This window comes from Thalassophryne amazonica, chromosome 2 (assembly GCF_902500255.1).
Source record: "Thalassophryne amazonica chromosome 2, fThaAma1.1, whole genome shotgun sequence".
Taxonomy (NCBI): Eukaryota; Metazoa; Chordata; class Actinopteri; order Batrachoidiformes; family Batrachoididae; genus Thalassophryne; species Thalassophryne amazonica.
In genome coordinates, this window is record NC_047104.1 from 71447429 (window position 1) to 71465602 (window position 18174).

The following is an 18174-nucleotide window of genomic DNA, read 5'->3' on the forward strand; positions in this document are numbered from 1 at the left end:
GCTGGAATAAGGGATAGAACTCTTCAAATTATTGTTCATTACTTTCCATTTCAATCATACTCACAGTTGAAATGTTCATCCACAGCCTTTGAACTGGCAATTTGCGCATTTTATAGCTGCACATGAAGGCATTTTTTTTAAACAAAATCACAAAGAATAAAGTTGCATGCACCTGATTAAAGATAGAAAAGAGCTTTCAGGAGCGGCACATGCGAGTGGTAATATGGCGGCCGATTTGCTTCAAAAATATTGGCCAATGAGCTATCCAGTATTATATAGAGATCAGTGGTCTGAAGGTGATGGAGCATTTGAGATAGAGGTTCAAGTATTGTGAATCTGATTTATTATAGCAGTGCAGGCTTAAATATACTGTTGGTGTAGTAGGAATACATCTGCTTAAGTTTTATTTATTTACTTTTAAAAACAGGGATGTTCAAAACAAAAACAAATTTTGCCAAACGTCAAAAAATATTTGGCCTGTGCTGAATAGAAACTTTTAAATGTTTTAGCAGATCGGGATAGTGGGGTGAATCCAGGGAATTGTTCTGATGGAGTTAATTTTCACAACACATCACATGAACTGAAGCTGGAAAAGAACCATAACTGTCAGCGTCAGTTTGCAAACAAGGTTTATCTGTAAGCTGTTGGTATGAAACCTGTTTGGAGTGCTTCACAGAGAAGCTTTTTCAGATACATTCATCAAATACTACATGTTGGGAATTTAAATTTTACTCTTCAGTAGGCAACATGTTTTTTTTTCTGATCATTGGAATCAGAAAGGTAAGAAAATGTTGGCTGTCAAACAACCAGTTCAAAAAAAAAAAAAAAAAAAAAAAAAAAAAAAAAAAAAAAAGCAAGGCACAACAGTGCTCACCCAAACAAAACTAGGTTCTTGAGCTTCAGTTTACATTTCGGCATTAGCATGAGACAGCGAGACGCGTGTCTCTGATTGTCAAACATCCACCGGCATGTTCCTGAGCAAATCTCTGACCTCTCTGTGTGGAGACGTATACTGTATATCTAAAAAACAAAACTTGATTTGTTCAGAAAAACTATCACAAACCTCAGTCGTTTCCATTGTGGCATCATTGGATTTCTCTTGGCAAAAGGAAACACTTTAAAAAAACTCTCGAAACAGATTTGGCTGCTGTTTCTCTACTTGATGGGCTCTATGGTTGACATGTCTCTTGTCTCTGGGTCTGGACTGTTCAGGAATAAACCACCGTTCCTAGTCAGAGGTGTGGTCAAGGCCTGCAGCTCGGCGTCCTTCTCATTCTTCTCCCTGTCCTGCTCGTTGTTGAAATTGACAGACACAGTCCTCTTGGGCAGAGTGAGTTCAGGGGGAGGACTGAACCCCAGCTCAGAGGACAGTTTGCGTTTGATAGACGCAGCACGCTGGAATTTATCATAGATCTCCACGCTAACACGTCGGCGTGTTTCTTTGAACTCTGCAGACACATTGGCCGTCCATTCTGCAGCATGTGCACGGATCTCGCCCACCTGTGAGGACACAGATGCGGCAGTGAAGGAGACGACACAGAAGAGAACACATGCCGAAGTGTCCCGGTGATCACAGGTTTGTCCCTGAAATAGTCACTGGCTGCTGTTACCAAAATAAATGTATTCTAATGGGAAAAACATCATTAAAAGAAATAATGAAATGACATATGGAAAAGCAAACAGTTTCCAGTGCTTCTGCATCTGGAAACTATAAACATTAATTGGATTTATTTACTTTGTTGCTGGGTTTTTTTTAATTCTCTCTCTTCCCCTCTGAAGTGTTGGACCTGTGAATTCTTAAACCACCAAACTGACTTCTCTCATATGATTTGGAATTTTCTATATCTGGCTTGCAAATCTTTTTTACATGCTCCCTAAAATGTAGTTCACTTTATAGTACTCCTTTGATTTTTGTGGGAAATTTGCAAAATCATCTGACATTACAACAGACATTATGAAATCAATGCCTAACTCAGGAACTGGTCAAAATTACCACGCTGTGTGGGAGAAACCACACCTTGGAAACAAAATATCACTCTTCTAAAATTAAAAGAAAGCTTGACCTGCAACTGGTTTCCAATTCTATGAAATTTTACCTTGGTAAAAATTTTAAATGTCAAAGTCCTGTTAGAAGTGGCTTTTCATAAGCTAAATTAGATGTAATCAAATGTCAGGAGTATGTATTTAGTTCATGCACTTGAATCAAAGTTTTTGTGGTGTTGTCCTGTTTTGTTTTTTCAGTTTCTGAATTCTTTTTCAGATAATTTTCACAGAAAATTGGTTATCTCTGCTATGCACAATTTGCCATTGCTTTTTGGCACTTGCTTTCTTACTGATAACTGGAAGACAGACAAACAGGCATAAAACTGGAACCTCCTCCAATTTTGGTGGTGTAGTTTCCATTGATTGAGACACTTTTGGTTGAGATATAATGCAACATGTCCACCAAATGGGCTACAAATCCATAATCCCAATCAGATCTGGATCAAACTTTGTCAGGTGATAGAGTGCCAGTCTGAACCTCAATTTCAAATACGAGAGTAATTGGGACATGTTTAAGATATAATGTAAAATATGTGTTAAATGGTATTTTCAGTGGTAAATTTAAATGGCTACAAAATCTCCAATCTGGATCAGATCGGGATCAAACTTTGCCAGTTGGTAAAGGATACCATCCCACATAAGGCTTCAAATATAAAAGAAATTTGATCTTTTTTGACAGTTATGAACTTTTGAAAATTCGTTCAATGTTAAGGGCCCCTTCACACACTTGGCTGTCCATCCCGCATGTCCCCCACCCCCACGCCACATGTGTAGGGGGGGGTGACACGCGCACACTTGCGAGACACATGCACCACGTGTGTTGCTTTTTGCAACGCCACACTTGTGGGGCACTTAGACAACTTTCACATCCAGCTCCAGAGTGATCGTCTGCTGCCTGTTTTCGTGCTGACAGCGTGAATGGCCACACATTTTCTAAGTGTCAAGTGAGCCGTGTTGGATGTTTGTGTGTGTCAGCTGGAATCTGGCAGACACCTGCCGCGAGAGGGATCGAATGGGCTGTCACAGGGCACACTGTCTTTCAGCCCCTGGTGAGTGCAAATAGTTGTAGCGACAGCTGTATAAGGCGTTGGAGGCAGCTCTGATTTTACACGAATTGCATATGTTTCCTGCTTCAGCCACATTTGTACTATGTGTGAAGGGGCCCTAAAAATAGGGATGTTTCCTGACTTTGACATTGAATCAGTTCTTGCCTATCAGGATATGAATCTTCAGTAAAAGTTTTATAAGGATATATGAAAAATTGTGGGCTTCAGGCTGTTCACAAACAAACAGGGCTGAAAACAAAACCTCCACACAGTGCACAACAACATTACACCTGTCTGTTGCCATTTTTCGATTTTTGGCCTACCTCTGCTCAGCTTTGATGGACTCTGATAACTCAAAAAATATATATATTTTTTAATGAATATAGCCAAAACAGGCACTTCTTCCTTCTCTTTTAACATACGGGGGCTGTCAATAAAGTAACGGTCCTTTTTATTTTTTTCAAAAACTATATGGATTTCATTCATATGTTTTTACGTCAGACACGCTTGAACCCTCGTGCGCATGCGTGAGTTTTTCCACGCCTGTCGGTGACGTCATTCGCCTGTGAGCACTTCTTGTGGGAGGAGTCGTCCAGCCCCTCGTCGGAATTCCTTTGTCTGAGAAGTTGCTGAGAGACTGGCGCGTTGTTTGATCAAAATTTTTTCTAAACCTGTGAGACACATCGAAGTGGACACGGTTCGAAAAATTAACCTGGTTTTCAGTGAAAATTTTAACGGCTGATGAGAGATTTTGAGGTGATTCTGTCGCTTTAAGGACTTTTCACGGTGCGAGACGTCGCTCAGCGCTCTCAGCCGCCGTCGTCAGCCTGTTCAAGCTGAAAACCTCCACATTTCAGGCTCTATTGATCCAGGACGTCGTGAGAGAACAGAGAAGTTTCAGAAGAAGTCGGTTTCAGCATTTTATCCGGATATTCCACTGTTAAAGGAGATTTTTTTTAATGAAAGACGTGCGGACGGGCCCGCGCGTCGGGACGCAGCCGACGCGACGCTCCGCCACAGGAAAAACACCTCTGTTGAAAGCCTTAAGGACAAGTTGGAACATGTCCTGCTGTTAAACAATTTCTCATATACTCACTCCACTGAAAGCCATCAAAAGCCGCCTGGATTTTACAAATGGTTATCAACACGGAGGTGTTTTTCCTGTGCCGCCGCACCGCGTCGGCTGCGTCCCGACGCGCGGACCCGTCCGCACGTCTTTCATTAAAAAAATCTCCTTTAACAGTGGAATATCCGGATAAAATGCTGAAATCGATTTCTTCTGAAACTTCTCTGTTCTCTCACCACGTCCTGGATCAATAGAGCCTGAAATGTGGAGGTTTTCAGCTTGAACAGGCTGACGACGGCGGCTGAGAGCGCTGAGCGACGTCTCGCACCGTGGGAAGTCCTTAAAGCGACAGAATCACCTCAAAATCTCTCATCAGCCGTTAAAATTTTCACTGAAAACCAGCTTAATTTTTCGAACCGTGTCCACTTCGATGTGTCTCACAGGTTTAGAAAAAATTTTGATCAAACAACGCGCCAGTCTCTCAGCAACTTCTCAGACAAAGGAATTCCGACGAGGGGCTGGACGACTCCTCCCACAAGGAGTGCTCACAGGCGAATGACGTCACCGACAGGCGTGGAAAAACTCACACATGCGCACGAGGGTTCAAGCATGTCTGACATAAAAACATATGATTGAAATCCATATAGTTTTTGAAAAAAATAAAAAGGACCGTTGCTTTATTGACAGACCTCGTATGTCTTGTTTTGTAGTTACATGGAGCCTGAAATGAGTTTGTCATTTTCTTTCACTTCCAAAGCCTCGTTCTTGTGGTCACTAAGGTCAAAGCTATTTCTTAACAAAGGCTAGGCAATTTTACCACATGACAGATATTATGGCTTCCAGCATAGTGTGAGCAGATTTTATGGTTTTATTGTTAACATATAAAAATATTAAATAAAATATTAAATGTGATCATATCTCACAGACTTTCTGAAGTTTATTTATTTTGCCTTCCCGTGCTCTGCACTCTCAGGCTGTACGTTTACTTTGTGTCTCATAAGTGTGGAAAAATTCAGCAGGCTACAGGGTTTTGTTTATCATGCTCCTTTGTTTGTGGATTATATGCTGCAGAGTCTTTTAAATCTTTAAAATGCATTACCCACATCTGTATATATAAACCTGTTCAGGTTTCTGTGGCCATAGTTATCTCAGCTATTACACACTCCAGGCAGCTCAAATTTTGCATGCAGGCTGCTTATTTGCTCCCATCAACAGTCCACATACTTGCATTGCAAAATATCAAACACTTCAAGCCTCACAGAATTTCACCATTTTGAACCTTTCTGAGCAACAAACTCCTCAAATTTGTTGACAGATAGAACAAATGATACAGGGTCATTCACCAAAGTTATAGCAAATAATTTCATGTACTTTTGACAAAATTAGCCTTTTTTTGTATCAGATTTAATCCCAAATTGTTGAGAATGATTATCCATGATGGTAAAACCCCTCGTTGTTATGATGCGAAAGCGAGGCTGGGGTCATGTGGATTTGTTTACAGTCTGTTGCCAAAGGGAATTCCACCAGAAACCAAAGGGTTAAAGTCAGGATCACTATGTCTGATAGATTATACTAAGGTAAGTTCTTTGATTCTCTGTCCACACCAGAAATTTTCCTGTTGCATGCCACTGATTTGACTTGACTTTATTTCTTTTGGAAAATGCAGAGGGTGTTGGGCTATTTGCCCTGAACATGCTGATTGGTCAAGCCGGAACACTCTGTGATTGGTTGAGCCTGATAATGTCACCGTCTGTGGGACCCACGTGACCCACTTTAACAGGGACCCACTTTAGCGAGCAGGACATCTGCAAACACGCAATGATGTTGCGTTACGTGTCAGTGATACTTTTGCATCATTTAAAGAGTGAAATGAAGGCAGATGCAGTTATTCCTCTTCATTGCAGCATGATTCAAACTGAGACGTCTGGACATGTACCTCCACAGGAACATTTAAGTTTATTGAGGAAAAAAAAGAACCTTATTATTTTCGTACTAGCTAAAAAAATACTCTTCATGACAGAACAGTCAATACCTTAGCTTTTTGAAGTCCATGTAAATACTAAAATAAACAAGATAATTTGCATTAAAACCACTGTTAACATGAATACACTTCAGTCATTTCCATTCTAGAATGAAATGGATGCAGATGCAGCTAGTACCAGTCCTGACTGCAATGTGCGAGCCGAGCAGTCTGAACCTACTATACGTCCACAGGAACTGGTAGATTTATTGGAAAATAAAAACATTTTGGTTCTTGCTGGAAAATAGCTCTCTATTATGTATGTGTGATTAACCTGGTTAAATAAAGGTTCAAATAAAAATAATAAAAACAAAAATTAAATATTATAGTTATTTGGTATTTTAAAGGAACTGTCCATTGATAGATTATTTTTTGAATAATATATTTTTTTATTTTAAAAATTATAAATCACTGACATTATTTCTTGTTTCATATCAGTGGTCCTCTAGTGGTCTGTAAATGAGTCAATGCTGAATCGGCTGTCTGGAAACGTATTGCTAGGAGTGGATAACATAAAAGATATCTCACACATAGCATTTGCATGTTGTAATGAGATGTCGTTGTGTCAGCCAGTATTTTAGTTCACAAGGATGGTTACATCTACTTGCTTGTGGAAAGGAGTTGCGGAACACTGGAATGATGTGTCCAGTTTGCAGTGAACATCTTGAGGGTTACACTGGTTACACTTCAGCTGTGCTGGAATTACAAGAACACCAAAGGCAAAGAAATGGTTTTGTGGCAGTTGCTATATTAACATTTGAATGACGTGATGAGGATTTTCTTATAAAAGAAGACCTGAAAGTTCACCTACAATTTGACAGAAGGTACATCTGAGATGTAAGCCTAGATTTGGTGTTTTGGTGAAAGAAAACGCTTCTCTATACCACTTCATCATGAAGCTGTATAACTGGGGATACAAAATGCAAACATGCACTATGCACAATTTCTCCAATCACAGTCAGAGAAGCCTTTAACTTCTTCTGGGTTGTCTGGGTGTCTTGGTTGCTTTCCTCACTCTTCTCCTTCTTGCACCGTCACTCGGTTTTTGAGAACTGTCTACTCCACACAGATTTACCATAGAGTGCCATACTGTTTGTACAACCCCTGGCAATAATTATGGAATCACCGGCCTCGGAGGATGTTCATTCAGTTGTTTAATTTTGTCGAAAAAAAGCAGATCACAGACGTGACACAAAATTAAAGTCATTTCAAATGGCAACTTTCTGGCTTTAAGAAACACTATAAGAAATCAGGAAAAAAAAATTGTGGCAGTCAGTAACGGTTACTTTTTTAGACCAAGTAGAGGGTAAAAAAATATGGACTCACTCAATTCTGAGGAATAAATTATGTAATCTGCATCTAAAAAGGAGTGATCACACCTTGGAGAGCTGTTGCACCAAGTGGACTGACATGAATCATGGCTCCAACACGAGAGATGTCAATTGAAACAAAGGAGAGGATTATCAAAATCTTAAAAGAGGGTAAATCATCACACAGTGGTGCAAAAGATGTTGGTTGTTCACAGTCAGCTGTGTCTAAACTCTGGACCAAATACAAACAACATGGGAAGGTTGTTAAAGGCAAACATACTGGTAGACCAAGGAAGACATCAAAGCGTCAAAACAGAAAACTTAAAGCAATATGTCTCAAAAATCGAAAATGCACAACAAAACAAATGAGGAACGAATGGGAGGAAACTGGAGTCAACGTCTGTGACCGAACTGTAAGAAACCGCCTAAAGGAAATGGGGTTTACATACAGAAAAGCTAAATGAAAGCCATCATTAACACCTAAACAGAAAAAAACAAGGTTACAATGGGCTAAGGAAAAGCAATCGTGGACTGTGCACTGTTTCTTTCTCTTTTTGCTCTGTATGCACCACTCTGCATTTAATCATTAGTGATCGATCTCTGCTCCCCTCCACAGCATGTCTTTTTCCTGGTTCTCTCCCTCAGCCCCAACCAGTCCCAGCAGAAGACTGCCCCTCCCTGAGCCTGGTTCTGCTGGAGGTTTCTTCCTGTTAAAAGGGAGTTTTTCCTTCCCATTGTTGCCAAGTGCTTGCTCACAGGGGGTCGTTTTGACCGTTGGGGTTTTTCCGTAATTATTGTATGGCCTTGCCTTACAATATAAAGCACCTTGAGGCAACTGTTTGTTGTGATTTGGCGCTATATAAAAAACAAATTGATTGATTGATTGACTGTGGATGACTGGATGAAAGTCATATTCAGTGATGAATCTCGAATCTGCATTGGGCAAGGTGATGATGGTGGAACTTTTGTTTGGTGCCGTTCCAGTGAGATTTATAAAGATGACTGCCTGAAGAGAACATGTAAATTTCCACAGTCATTGATGATATGGGGCTGCATGCCAGGTAAAGGCACTGGGGAGATGGCTGTCATTACATCAATAAATGCACAAGTTTACGTTGATATTTTGGACACTTTTCTTATCCCATCAATTGAAAGGATGTTTGGGGATGATGAAATCATTTCTCAAAATGATAATGCATCTTGCCATAGAGCAAAAACTGTGAAAACATTCCTTGCAAAAAGACACATAGGGTCAATGTCATGGCCTGCAAATAGTCCGGATCTTAATCCAATTGAAAATCTTTGGTGGAAGTTGAAGAAAATGGTCCATGACAAGGCTCCAACCTGCAAAGCTGATCTGGCAACAGCAATCAGAGAAAGTTGGAGCCAGATTGATGAAGAGTACTGTTTGTCACTCATTACGTCCATGCCTCAGAGACTGCAAGCTGTTATAAAAGCCAGAGGTGGTGCAACAAAATACTAGTGATGTGTTGGAATGTTCTTTTGTTTTTCATGATTCCATAATTTTTTCCTCAGAATTGAGTGATTCCATATTTTTTTCCCTCTGCTTGGTCTAAAAAAGTAACCGTTACTGACTGCCACGATTTTTTTTCCTGATTTCTTATAGTGTTTCTTAAAGCCAGAAAGTTGCCATTTGAAATGACTTTAGTTTTGTCATGTCTGTGATCTGCTTTTTTTCTACAAAATTAAACAACTGAATGAACATCCTCCGAGGCCGGTGATTCCATAATTTTTGCCAAGGGTTGTATTTCTTCATAATTCATGTAAATAAAGTCTAAGACATATTCAGTGACTTGGAACTGTTCAAGTGTCCATTCTCTGAATTGTCTGAAGAAAACTGGCAATAAAACTGATTTGCAGGTATTATACCAAAGCATTCCATTACCTATGCATTTATTTTTTTTAGTTAAATTAACTTATTGTGTTTTACAATGCACCATGTGAAGCATGATAATCTGCTCTGTATTTTTTTTTATAAACCTGTTTGTCATTCCTGCACCAGTCTGTATTTCCACTCATTTGTTTACTGCTGATAATTTTGCATGAAGCTTGTACTGCGAGTCTTTAATGAAAAAAAAAAAAAAACAACAAACCTTTCTTCAGTCATTTCTATGATAAGGAATTAAATTAGTTTTGCTGTAAACAGCAAATATAACTTAGCGCTAAACATTATTCCCGGGACAACACACTATAAGTCTACTATCCATTAATGACGTCATCGTGCTCAAGCAATCACAGCATGAAATTCTGGTCACGTGGTGTAACCCACGTGGCCTCTGGCACATGACTGGAATTTCACGCTGTGATTGGTTGAGCGCGATGATGTCATCATGTGACCCACTTTCATTGCGCTCAACCAATCACAGCGTGTTCAGGACAAATAGCCAAAGTAAAGCCCCGTTTACACATAGACGGTTTTGTCGGTGGGTAGTAGGTAGACCGAAGTTCCGGTTGTTTTCGCAGTGGAAAGGGGCGGAGCATTTCGCCGCCGTTTTGACCACCGTACTAGCTGCAAATACGCGGATAAAACGCTGCTAAATCCGCCGAATAAAGTGGCGTTTTGATGCCGTAGCATCCGGCACACGTCAGGCAACGGGGGTTAATACCCAGTTCTATCCTTTACAAACACAGGTTAAGACGCGCGTGAGAACGGCGGTGTTCTGCTGCCGCCAATAATGCCCTGTGTACCGCTGGTTTTATCCAGGCAAATCCTGCGTTACTTCAGGAACTTTTGCATATAGGCACCGCCCCCAGAGTATAATAGGCTGAAGCAGCAGGAATACATGCCTCTGTCACTGCAGGGGGAGGGAGATCATCCTCAGCCTTTTCTTCTCCTTCCTTTTCCCCCTCCTCAAAGTGTTGCTCTGTCTCCACCACAGGCCTCCCCTCTGCTTCTGAACCAGACCTCTTGGTAAGTCCTTGGCGCTGCCAATTTTCTTTTAGGAGGCATACTGGAGCTTCTCTGCAAAAATATCTGGAGCTGGCCGCAAGTGAGAGGCCTGCATGCAGCGCGCTAGCCTTTTTATACTGACCGGCACCTATCGGCCGTTTGGAACGCCGTTAACCGGAAGGTGGCATTTAGAACGGCGTACTGTCCGCTAGCACCGCCGTTTTGTCTGCCTCTGTCGCCGGTTAAAACGCCCTTGAGGACGCCGATGTGGGCTCTATCACTGTTTTACACGCCGTTGATTAAGGATACAACGCCGGCCGCCAATTACGACGGTGTAAACTGCGGCACTACAGGAAGGGGCAGGATGAAACGGAGATTAAAAAGTATCGAAGGGGCAGGATGAAACGGAGATTAAAAAGTATCAAACGCCGTTGTTCGTGTTGTCTCCGTCATCACGCGAATTCTCCGGGAGCGCTCCCGGAATTATTCGACATGTTGAATAATTTTTTCGACGATTCCCGTTAAAGCCGGAACTAAGCCACGCCCCCTAGTGCCGGTGTTAACAATGGCGTTTGATCCTTAAGATGGCCAAAAACTCTTCCTTGACGCTTCCGGGAGCTCTGACCGTCTATGTGTAAACGGGGCTTAAGTCCTCTTCCTGCCTCAGACGAATATAATCTGCCTTTGTAAAATGCTTAGACCAGTGTCATGGTGCTTCACTTCAGCAATAAACAAACAAAAATAAACAAAAGTTATTGAAAACATAGGCCAATGACACGGTATATTCACTGCTACAGTCACTCACTGTTTTAAAATTATGCCACATTTTAAATTGCAAACAATATTCTCCCAAACCTATACACTATACTGTCCACTCACATAACCGCACTAGATGCCCCCATTTATTTTTTTATGATTCATCCCATTTTAATTTTATAGGCTAATGATTGATGCAAACAAAAGACAATAAGATCAGTGATTGAGTAGTTGTGACTTTGATGCAGTGACTGATGTCCTATTATTAGGTAGGACTTATGATTTCCTTTAAAGAGTGTTCCAATATTAAAACGTGTCCAATTTTACATGTTGCACCCCAAAATAATCAAAATTATTTTTCTACCAATTCTAAAAGCTCCCTCCTTTTTCTATGTATTGTATAAGCCATGCAATATATGTTACATGTGCTTGAAAAAAAAAAAAAATTGACTTTAATTTCTGACCAAAGTGACATGGAAATGTACATTAATAGGAAAATCAAAGGAAAGTTTGCAGAGTGTTAAAAAGGAGGAAAATGTTATCAGTTCAAGAAAGGGGAAAAACTGGCAAAACAAAGGGAAAGAATGAAAAACTCATTCAAAAAAACTGGTGAAGATAAGAGAAAGGGCATTCAAGCTGAGGAAAGAAAAAGGGCATCCAAGAAGTGCCAGACAGAGCTGCTGACACCCTTTGTGTGATTGAAAATGTAACAAAAAATATTGTGTGTATGAAGAGGCTTTAATGTGGTAATATTAGTTGTCTCTCTTTTTAATAGGTATGTTCAGTAGCAGCATTTACCATCACATAGTGATGGATAGTCAACACGCTAGTTTAATTATAAATATCCACAATGTATTTTGTTATTTTATTGCATTTTAATTTTCTTGGCCATGTATTATGGGTGGATTCCTTACTAATGGTCATGATTTTTTAATTTTATTATTCATAATATTTTATGTATCTTTATGATTATGCTTTAATGCGTTATTTCTTGTCTTGTGTTTTGTATTTTTTGTTGTCATGCACTAGGTAGCAGTTGTTTAGAAAGCACTATACAAATAAAAATATCCTGATGTGGACATGATTAATAATTGCCTAAAATATCTTTATCAACTCTCTCTCTCTGCTGCTGATTGTGACACGGTGTCGATCTCTTGCTGTTCAGATGTAGTTCTGTGTCTCTGGAGAGACTCACGGTAATGGGTGACTGTGGACGGCAGACAGCTGATTGGATTATGAAACAGTCATATCATTGAAATGAAATTAAGTAGAGGGCAAAAGTTGATGCAGAGACGTAGCACTGCAACCAAGTGTACTGAGAAAAACTATTTTAAAAGGAGAATTAAAAACAACAGCCTCCTACCTCCTCTTTTGTCCTCTTGGAAATTACTCTCAGCCAGTCTCCTATCATGCTGAGGATGGCAGCAAAGTAGGCCAGGCCAACCAGAATCCAGAACCATACAACTGGTTTATAGTAGTCCAAATAGTCTATTTCTGAACCACCTAGACACACAGACAGGTTTTGGGAGATTTTAACAGGATCCAAATCCACCCAGCACCTGATTAGTCAACCAGTGACTCGCTGTGTTTGTACCTGCTACAAAGTCGCCAAATCCAATGGTCGTCAGTGTGATGACCACAAAGTAGAGAGACTCCAGGGCAGACCATCCCTCAATATGTTTGAAGATGGCAGCTGGGAGCGCCACAAACAGTAGACAACCAAACAACACAAAGAGCAGCGTGGAGATGACACGAATCTTAGTCTGACTGATGTCCCACTGCTGCAGGTGACAGAGAGCCAGAGGACAATAAGCACAAAATGACCTTTACACTATCTACAACCCCAAAGCTGAAAAAGTTGGGACGGTATGGGAAATGCACTTAAAAACAAACAAACAAAAAATAAAACCAAACCAACAGTGATTCTTACATTTATTTTGATTTCTATTTTATTGCAGACAGTACGAACCCAAGATATGTCTTATTTTTCAATCATTCCTGGTTGGGACAGGGGTAATTTAGTGTTCGTAATAAGATTAAAAACAAAAACATAATTAAACAAGCTTATTTCAAACATGACTAATTGTGATTTGGTACAAAAGCAATATCTATGAAAGGCTGAGTCTTTTAATGTCTAAAAATGGGAAGAGGATCTCCAGTTTGTCAACAAATGTGAGAAAATGATTGTGATGTTTTAAAAACAATGTTCCTCAAAGAAAGATTGGAAGGGATTTTATCCCTCTACAGTACAACATATAATTAAAGGATTCTGTAGTAATTTCAGTACGTAAGGGGCAAGGGTGCAAGTCTAAGCTGAACAACTGTGATTACCGAGCCCTCAGATGGCACTGCATCAAGAACTGCCATTCATCAGTAGTTAAGCAATAGAAGCTAAGATGCCTCACTCTTTCACTGTTTTGTTTGCTGCTGTCCTGCTTCTGCTGTTTTCCACCTACCGAGATGTGCCTGCTCTACTGGTATATGATCCCCAAGCTCTCTTCAAAATTAAAGCTTCATCTGAGACTTTATTGCTGTTTGATCGCTCACTGTTTCATCGGCAGACATTTCCTCCTGTGCTGGTGGATATTCATGATCACCTGCGCTGAATGATCTGTCTTTCTCCGAAGGGGGCCCCGTCAGGGGCAACACTCTGCCGGCACAGAACATCAACACCGGCTATCTTTATCAGGCGTGGCACAAACTGTATGGACACAACTGCAAACTCACATGACTGAGAGTAAAAAAAAAAAAAAGGGGGTTTAATTGGTTTAACAGGCAGGTGGTCAGTACACATGTGGTCCAGCAAGGTGGCAGAGGTAGCAGACAGACGAGAGACTGAGGCGTAGTCAAAAAACAGGCACAGGTCAAAATGCAGTGTTAGGGTTATCAGAGGCAAGACTAACTCGAGGTCAAAAACATGCAAGGTCAAAATACAGATAAGCTGGACAAAACTACGCATGGGACAGAGGCTGGAAAGTGACACAAAGTCGACAATCTGGCAATGAGCTGTGAGACTGTGAGGGTTAAATAACTGTTGGTATGATTAGTGAAACAAGATGCAGGTGTCAGTGAAAGTTCTGGAAGGTGGCGTGGCTAGTGAACAAACATAAGCAAGGGGCAAGATAGTGAAGGCAGGAAAACAGAGTGGAGTGATGAAAGAGACAAAGACGTGAACAGGTGCAAGAGCGGAGGTGGATGAAAACACAGAGCAAAAAGAGTAATAGTGAGAGACAAAGACACAAGGGCTGGTGCATGGGCAGTCAAATAAAAAGGGCAACAACTGAGAACAAAGATAAATTAGAAACCAAGGACAGAATGCAGAACAACTATGGCCGGCAACAAACTAAGCATGAACATATGAACTGAAAACACAAATGAGAAGAGCAAACTAAATTACTGATAAATAGAGAATAAACAAACCCGGTGACTACAGAATAATGCAATTAACAAAAGATAACTGATAAACAGAAAATGCAATAAACAACAAATGGAACATAATCAGATAAGAAATGCTTGAAGATAAATGATAACCAAAACTGTGACTAAATTATAATACCAACAATGTGATAAAAGAATTAACCTGAAAGTAAATCCACATAAGAGAAAGCAAACAATAAATAACACAGCAAACAATATACGTGGCAGGCACATGCTACGCCAAAACTAAATGAAACAAGACAAAACATAACTAAAGCATGACCATGGCAACCCGATATAAATAAAACACAGAAGATTCAGAACATGAACCCATCATGGGCAGGAACATGACAATCTTGTCTTCTTTCCCAAAGAAAGCAGATTAGAAGACGGGGAAAACGTGCCGGTGTGCTTGTCAGACTTGAGGCTTACCTTTTAGCCTCTTTGACTGATCTACACCTTGGATTTAATCTTTCTGCCCAGTATTTAAACTGGCAGTGGAGCCATTCCATTTTCCCAGAGCAGTCGCCCCTGCTCGTACCGGTGGCTGGACCTTCCACTCCCGTTGTGCTGTCAGCCTCAGGCTGTTGTCCAGGCTGCAGCGTTCACCATGGTAACCTCCGCCAGCTGACATGCGCTGCATCATCAGCTGATTCAGAGCAAAACTTGAGCATGGCCCTGCTAAACAGTCAGTGGCGAATAAAATTTTCCTTTGAAATGACTTCTTTACCTCCCACAAACTGGATACTATGTGTGACGGAAATGCGGATCCATGCTGGTGACTATATGCCATTTTCTGAACTCCTTCCTCCCGATTGTTCGTTCTTTTTCTCACCCCGCTCCACAGGCGGTGGTGGCGGTGTAGCCCGTGTTTAAATCTGAACTTCAGTGCCTTTTGTCCCAGCCTGTGACAAGCTACTGCAACTTTGAGCTGCAGCTTTCTGAACTGAACCTGTCATTTCCTGTCCTTTGCGTCATTGTATATCGTCCACCAAAATACAACAAGGACTTTTTAAATGACTTTGCAGACTTTCTGAGACTGTGGTGAAATATGACCATATTTTAATTTCTGGTGATTTTAATATACAACCCCTGGCAAAAATTATGGAATCACCGGCCTCAGAGGATGTTCATTCAGTTGTTTAATTTTGTAGTAAAAAAGCAGATCACAGACATGACACAAAACTAAAGTCATTTCAAATGGCAACTTTCTGGCTTTAAGAAACACTATAAGAAATCAAGAAAAAAATATTATGGCAGTCAGTAACAGTTACTTTTTTAGACCAAGCAGAGGAAAAAAAAATGGAATCACTCAATTCTGAGGAAAAAATTATGGAATCACCCTGTAAATTTTCATCCCCAAAACTAACACCTGCATCAAATCAGATCTGCTCGTTGACATTGACCCTGTGCCATGACATTGACCCTACGTGTCTTCTTGCAAGGAATGTTTTCGCAGTTTTTGCTCTATGGCAAGATGCATTATCATCTTGAAAAATGATTTCATCATCCCCAAACATCCTTTCAATTGTCCAAAATATCAACGTAAACTTGTGCATTTATTGATGATGTAATGACAGCCATCTCCCCAGTGCCTTTACCTGACATGCAGCCCCATATCATCAATGACTGTGGAAATTTACATGTTCTCTTCAGGCAGTCATCTTTATAAATCTCATTGGAACGGCACCAACAAAAGTTCCAGCATCATCACCTTGCCCAATGCAGATTCGAGATTCATCACTGAATATGACTTTCATCCAGTCATCCACAGTCCACGATTGCTTTTCCTTAGCCCATTGTAACCTTGTTTTTTTTCTGTTTAGGTGTTAATGATGCCTTTCGTTTAGCTTTTCTGTATGTAAATCCCATTTCCATTAGGCAGATTCTTACAGTTCGGTCACAGACGTTGACTCCAGTTTCCTCCCATTCGTTCATTTGTTTTGTTGTGCATTTCTCGATTTTTGAGACATATTGCTTTAAGTTTTCTGTCTTGACGCTTTGATGTCTTCCTTGGTCTACCAGTATGTTTGCCTTTAACAACCTTCTCATGTTGTTTGTACTTTCAGCTTTCAGGCTCCTCTCCTGTGGAACCAGCTCCCAATTCAGATCAGGGAGACAGACACCCTCTCTACTTTTAAGATTAGGCTTAAAACTTTCCTTTTTGCTAAAGCTTATAGTTAGGGCTGGATCAGGTGACCCTGAACCATCCCTTAGTTATGCTGCTATAGACGTAGACTGCTGGGGGGTTCCCATGATGCAGTTTCTTTCTCTTTTTGCTCTGTATGCACCACTCTGCATTTAATCATTAGTGATCGATCTCTGCTCCCCTCCACAGCATGTCTGGTTCTGCTGGAGGTTTCTTCCTGTTAAAAGGGAGTTTTTCCTTCCCACTGTAGCCAAGTGCTTGCTCACAGGGGGTCGTTTTGACCGTTGGGGTTTTACATAATTATTGTATGGCCTTACCTTACAGTATAAAGCGCCTTGGGGCAACTGTTTGTTGTGATTTGGCGCTATATAAAAAAATTGATTGATTGATTGATTTGGTCCAGAGTTTAGACACAGCTGACTGTGAACAACCAACATCTTTTGCAGCATTGCATGATGATTTACTCTCTTTTAAGAGTTTGATAATCCTCTCCTTTGTTTCAACTGACATATCTCGTGTTGGAGCCATGATTCATGTCAGTCCACTTGGTGCAACAGCTCTCCAAGGTGTGTTCACTCCTTTTTAGATGCAGACTAACGAGCAGATCTGATTTGATGCAGGTGTTAGTTTTGGGGATGAAAATTTACAGGGTGATTCCATAATTTTTTCCTCAGAATTGAGTGATTCCATATTTTTTTCCTCTGCTTGGTCTAAAAAAGTAACCATTACTGACTGCCACAATCTTTTTCTTGATTTCTTGTAGTGTTTCTTAAAGCCAGAAAGTTGCCATTTGAAATGACTTTAGTTTTGTGTCATGTCTGTGATCTGCTTTTTTTCTACAAAATTAAACAACTGAACGAACATTCTCCGAGGCCGGTGATTCCATAATTTTTGCCAGGGGTTGTACATGTTTGTTGTGAATCCTGACCTCTGGTCAAGGATTTGTTAAACCTCTTTGATGCCATTGATTTTACTCATGGCTCGACTCATAAAAAGGGGCATATTTTAGATCTTGTGTTGTCTTATGGTTTGTCTGTCTCTATTAATGAAATCTGTGCACATATATGTACATCTGATCATCTACCTTTGTTGTTCACTTTGACACTTCCGTGTTTGGCGGATGAACCACTTGTCCCTGAGTGCCACCGGTGCACTGTTAACCCTTTGACTGTCACACAGTTTTTCACTATTTTTAATTATTCTTTTTTTGTGTACAGTTGATGGAAAATGTGCTCTCAGTGCTGATGACATTCTATCTGTTTTAACACCACATGCACAGAGATCTTGGACTCTGTCACTCCTCTTAGGCCTGAATCAACGTGGACCCTCAGAAGCGGATGTAGATGCGCTGAGAGAAAATGGAAAAAAGATAATCTTGTTGCATTTCAACAAATTCCTCATGGCTGTCTGTCTGATTACTAAAGCTGCCAAAACAGCCTATTTCTTCACTTTAGTC

The 18174-nt window shown here is 40.5% G+C and overlaps 1 protein-coding gene across 2 annotated transcripts in view; it reads right to left on the bottom strand.

Moving 5' to 3' along the window:
- Window positions 1-863: 863 nt before the first annotated feature.
- LOC117525767 (potassium channel subfamily K member 2-like) overlaps window positions 864-18174 on the bottom strand; it is a 123937-nt gene continuing 106626 nt past the window's right edge. For both annotated transcript variants that reach the window (XM_034187709.1, XM_034187717.1), the window contains 3 exons: window positions 12747-12933; window positions 12516-12655; window positions 864-1500 (listed from right to left, as the gene is read on the bottom strand). In XM_034187709.1, the coding sequence (XP_034043600.1) occupies window positions 1156-1500; window positions 12516-12655; window positions 12747-12933 (672 nt within the window). In that variant the 3' untranslated portion in view covers window positions 864-1155. The remainder of the gene's footprint in view (window positions 1501-12515; window positions 12656-12746; window positions 12934-18174) is intronic.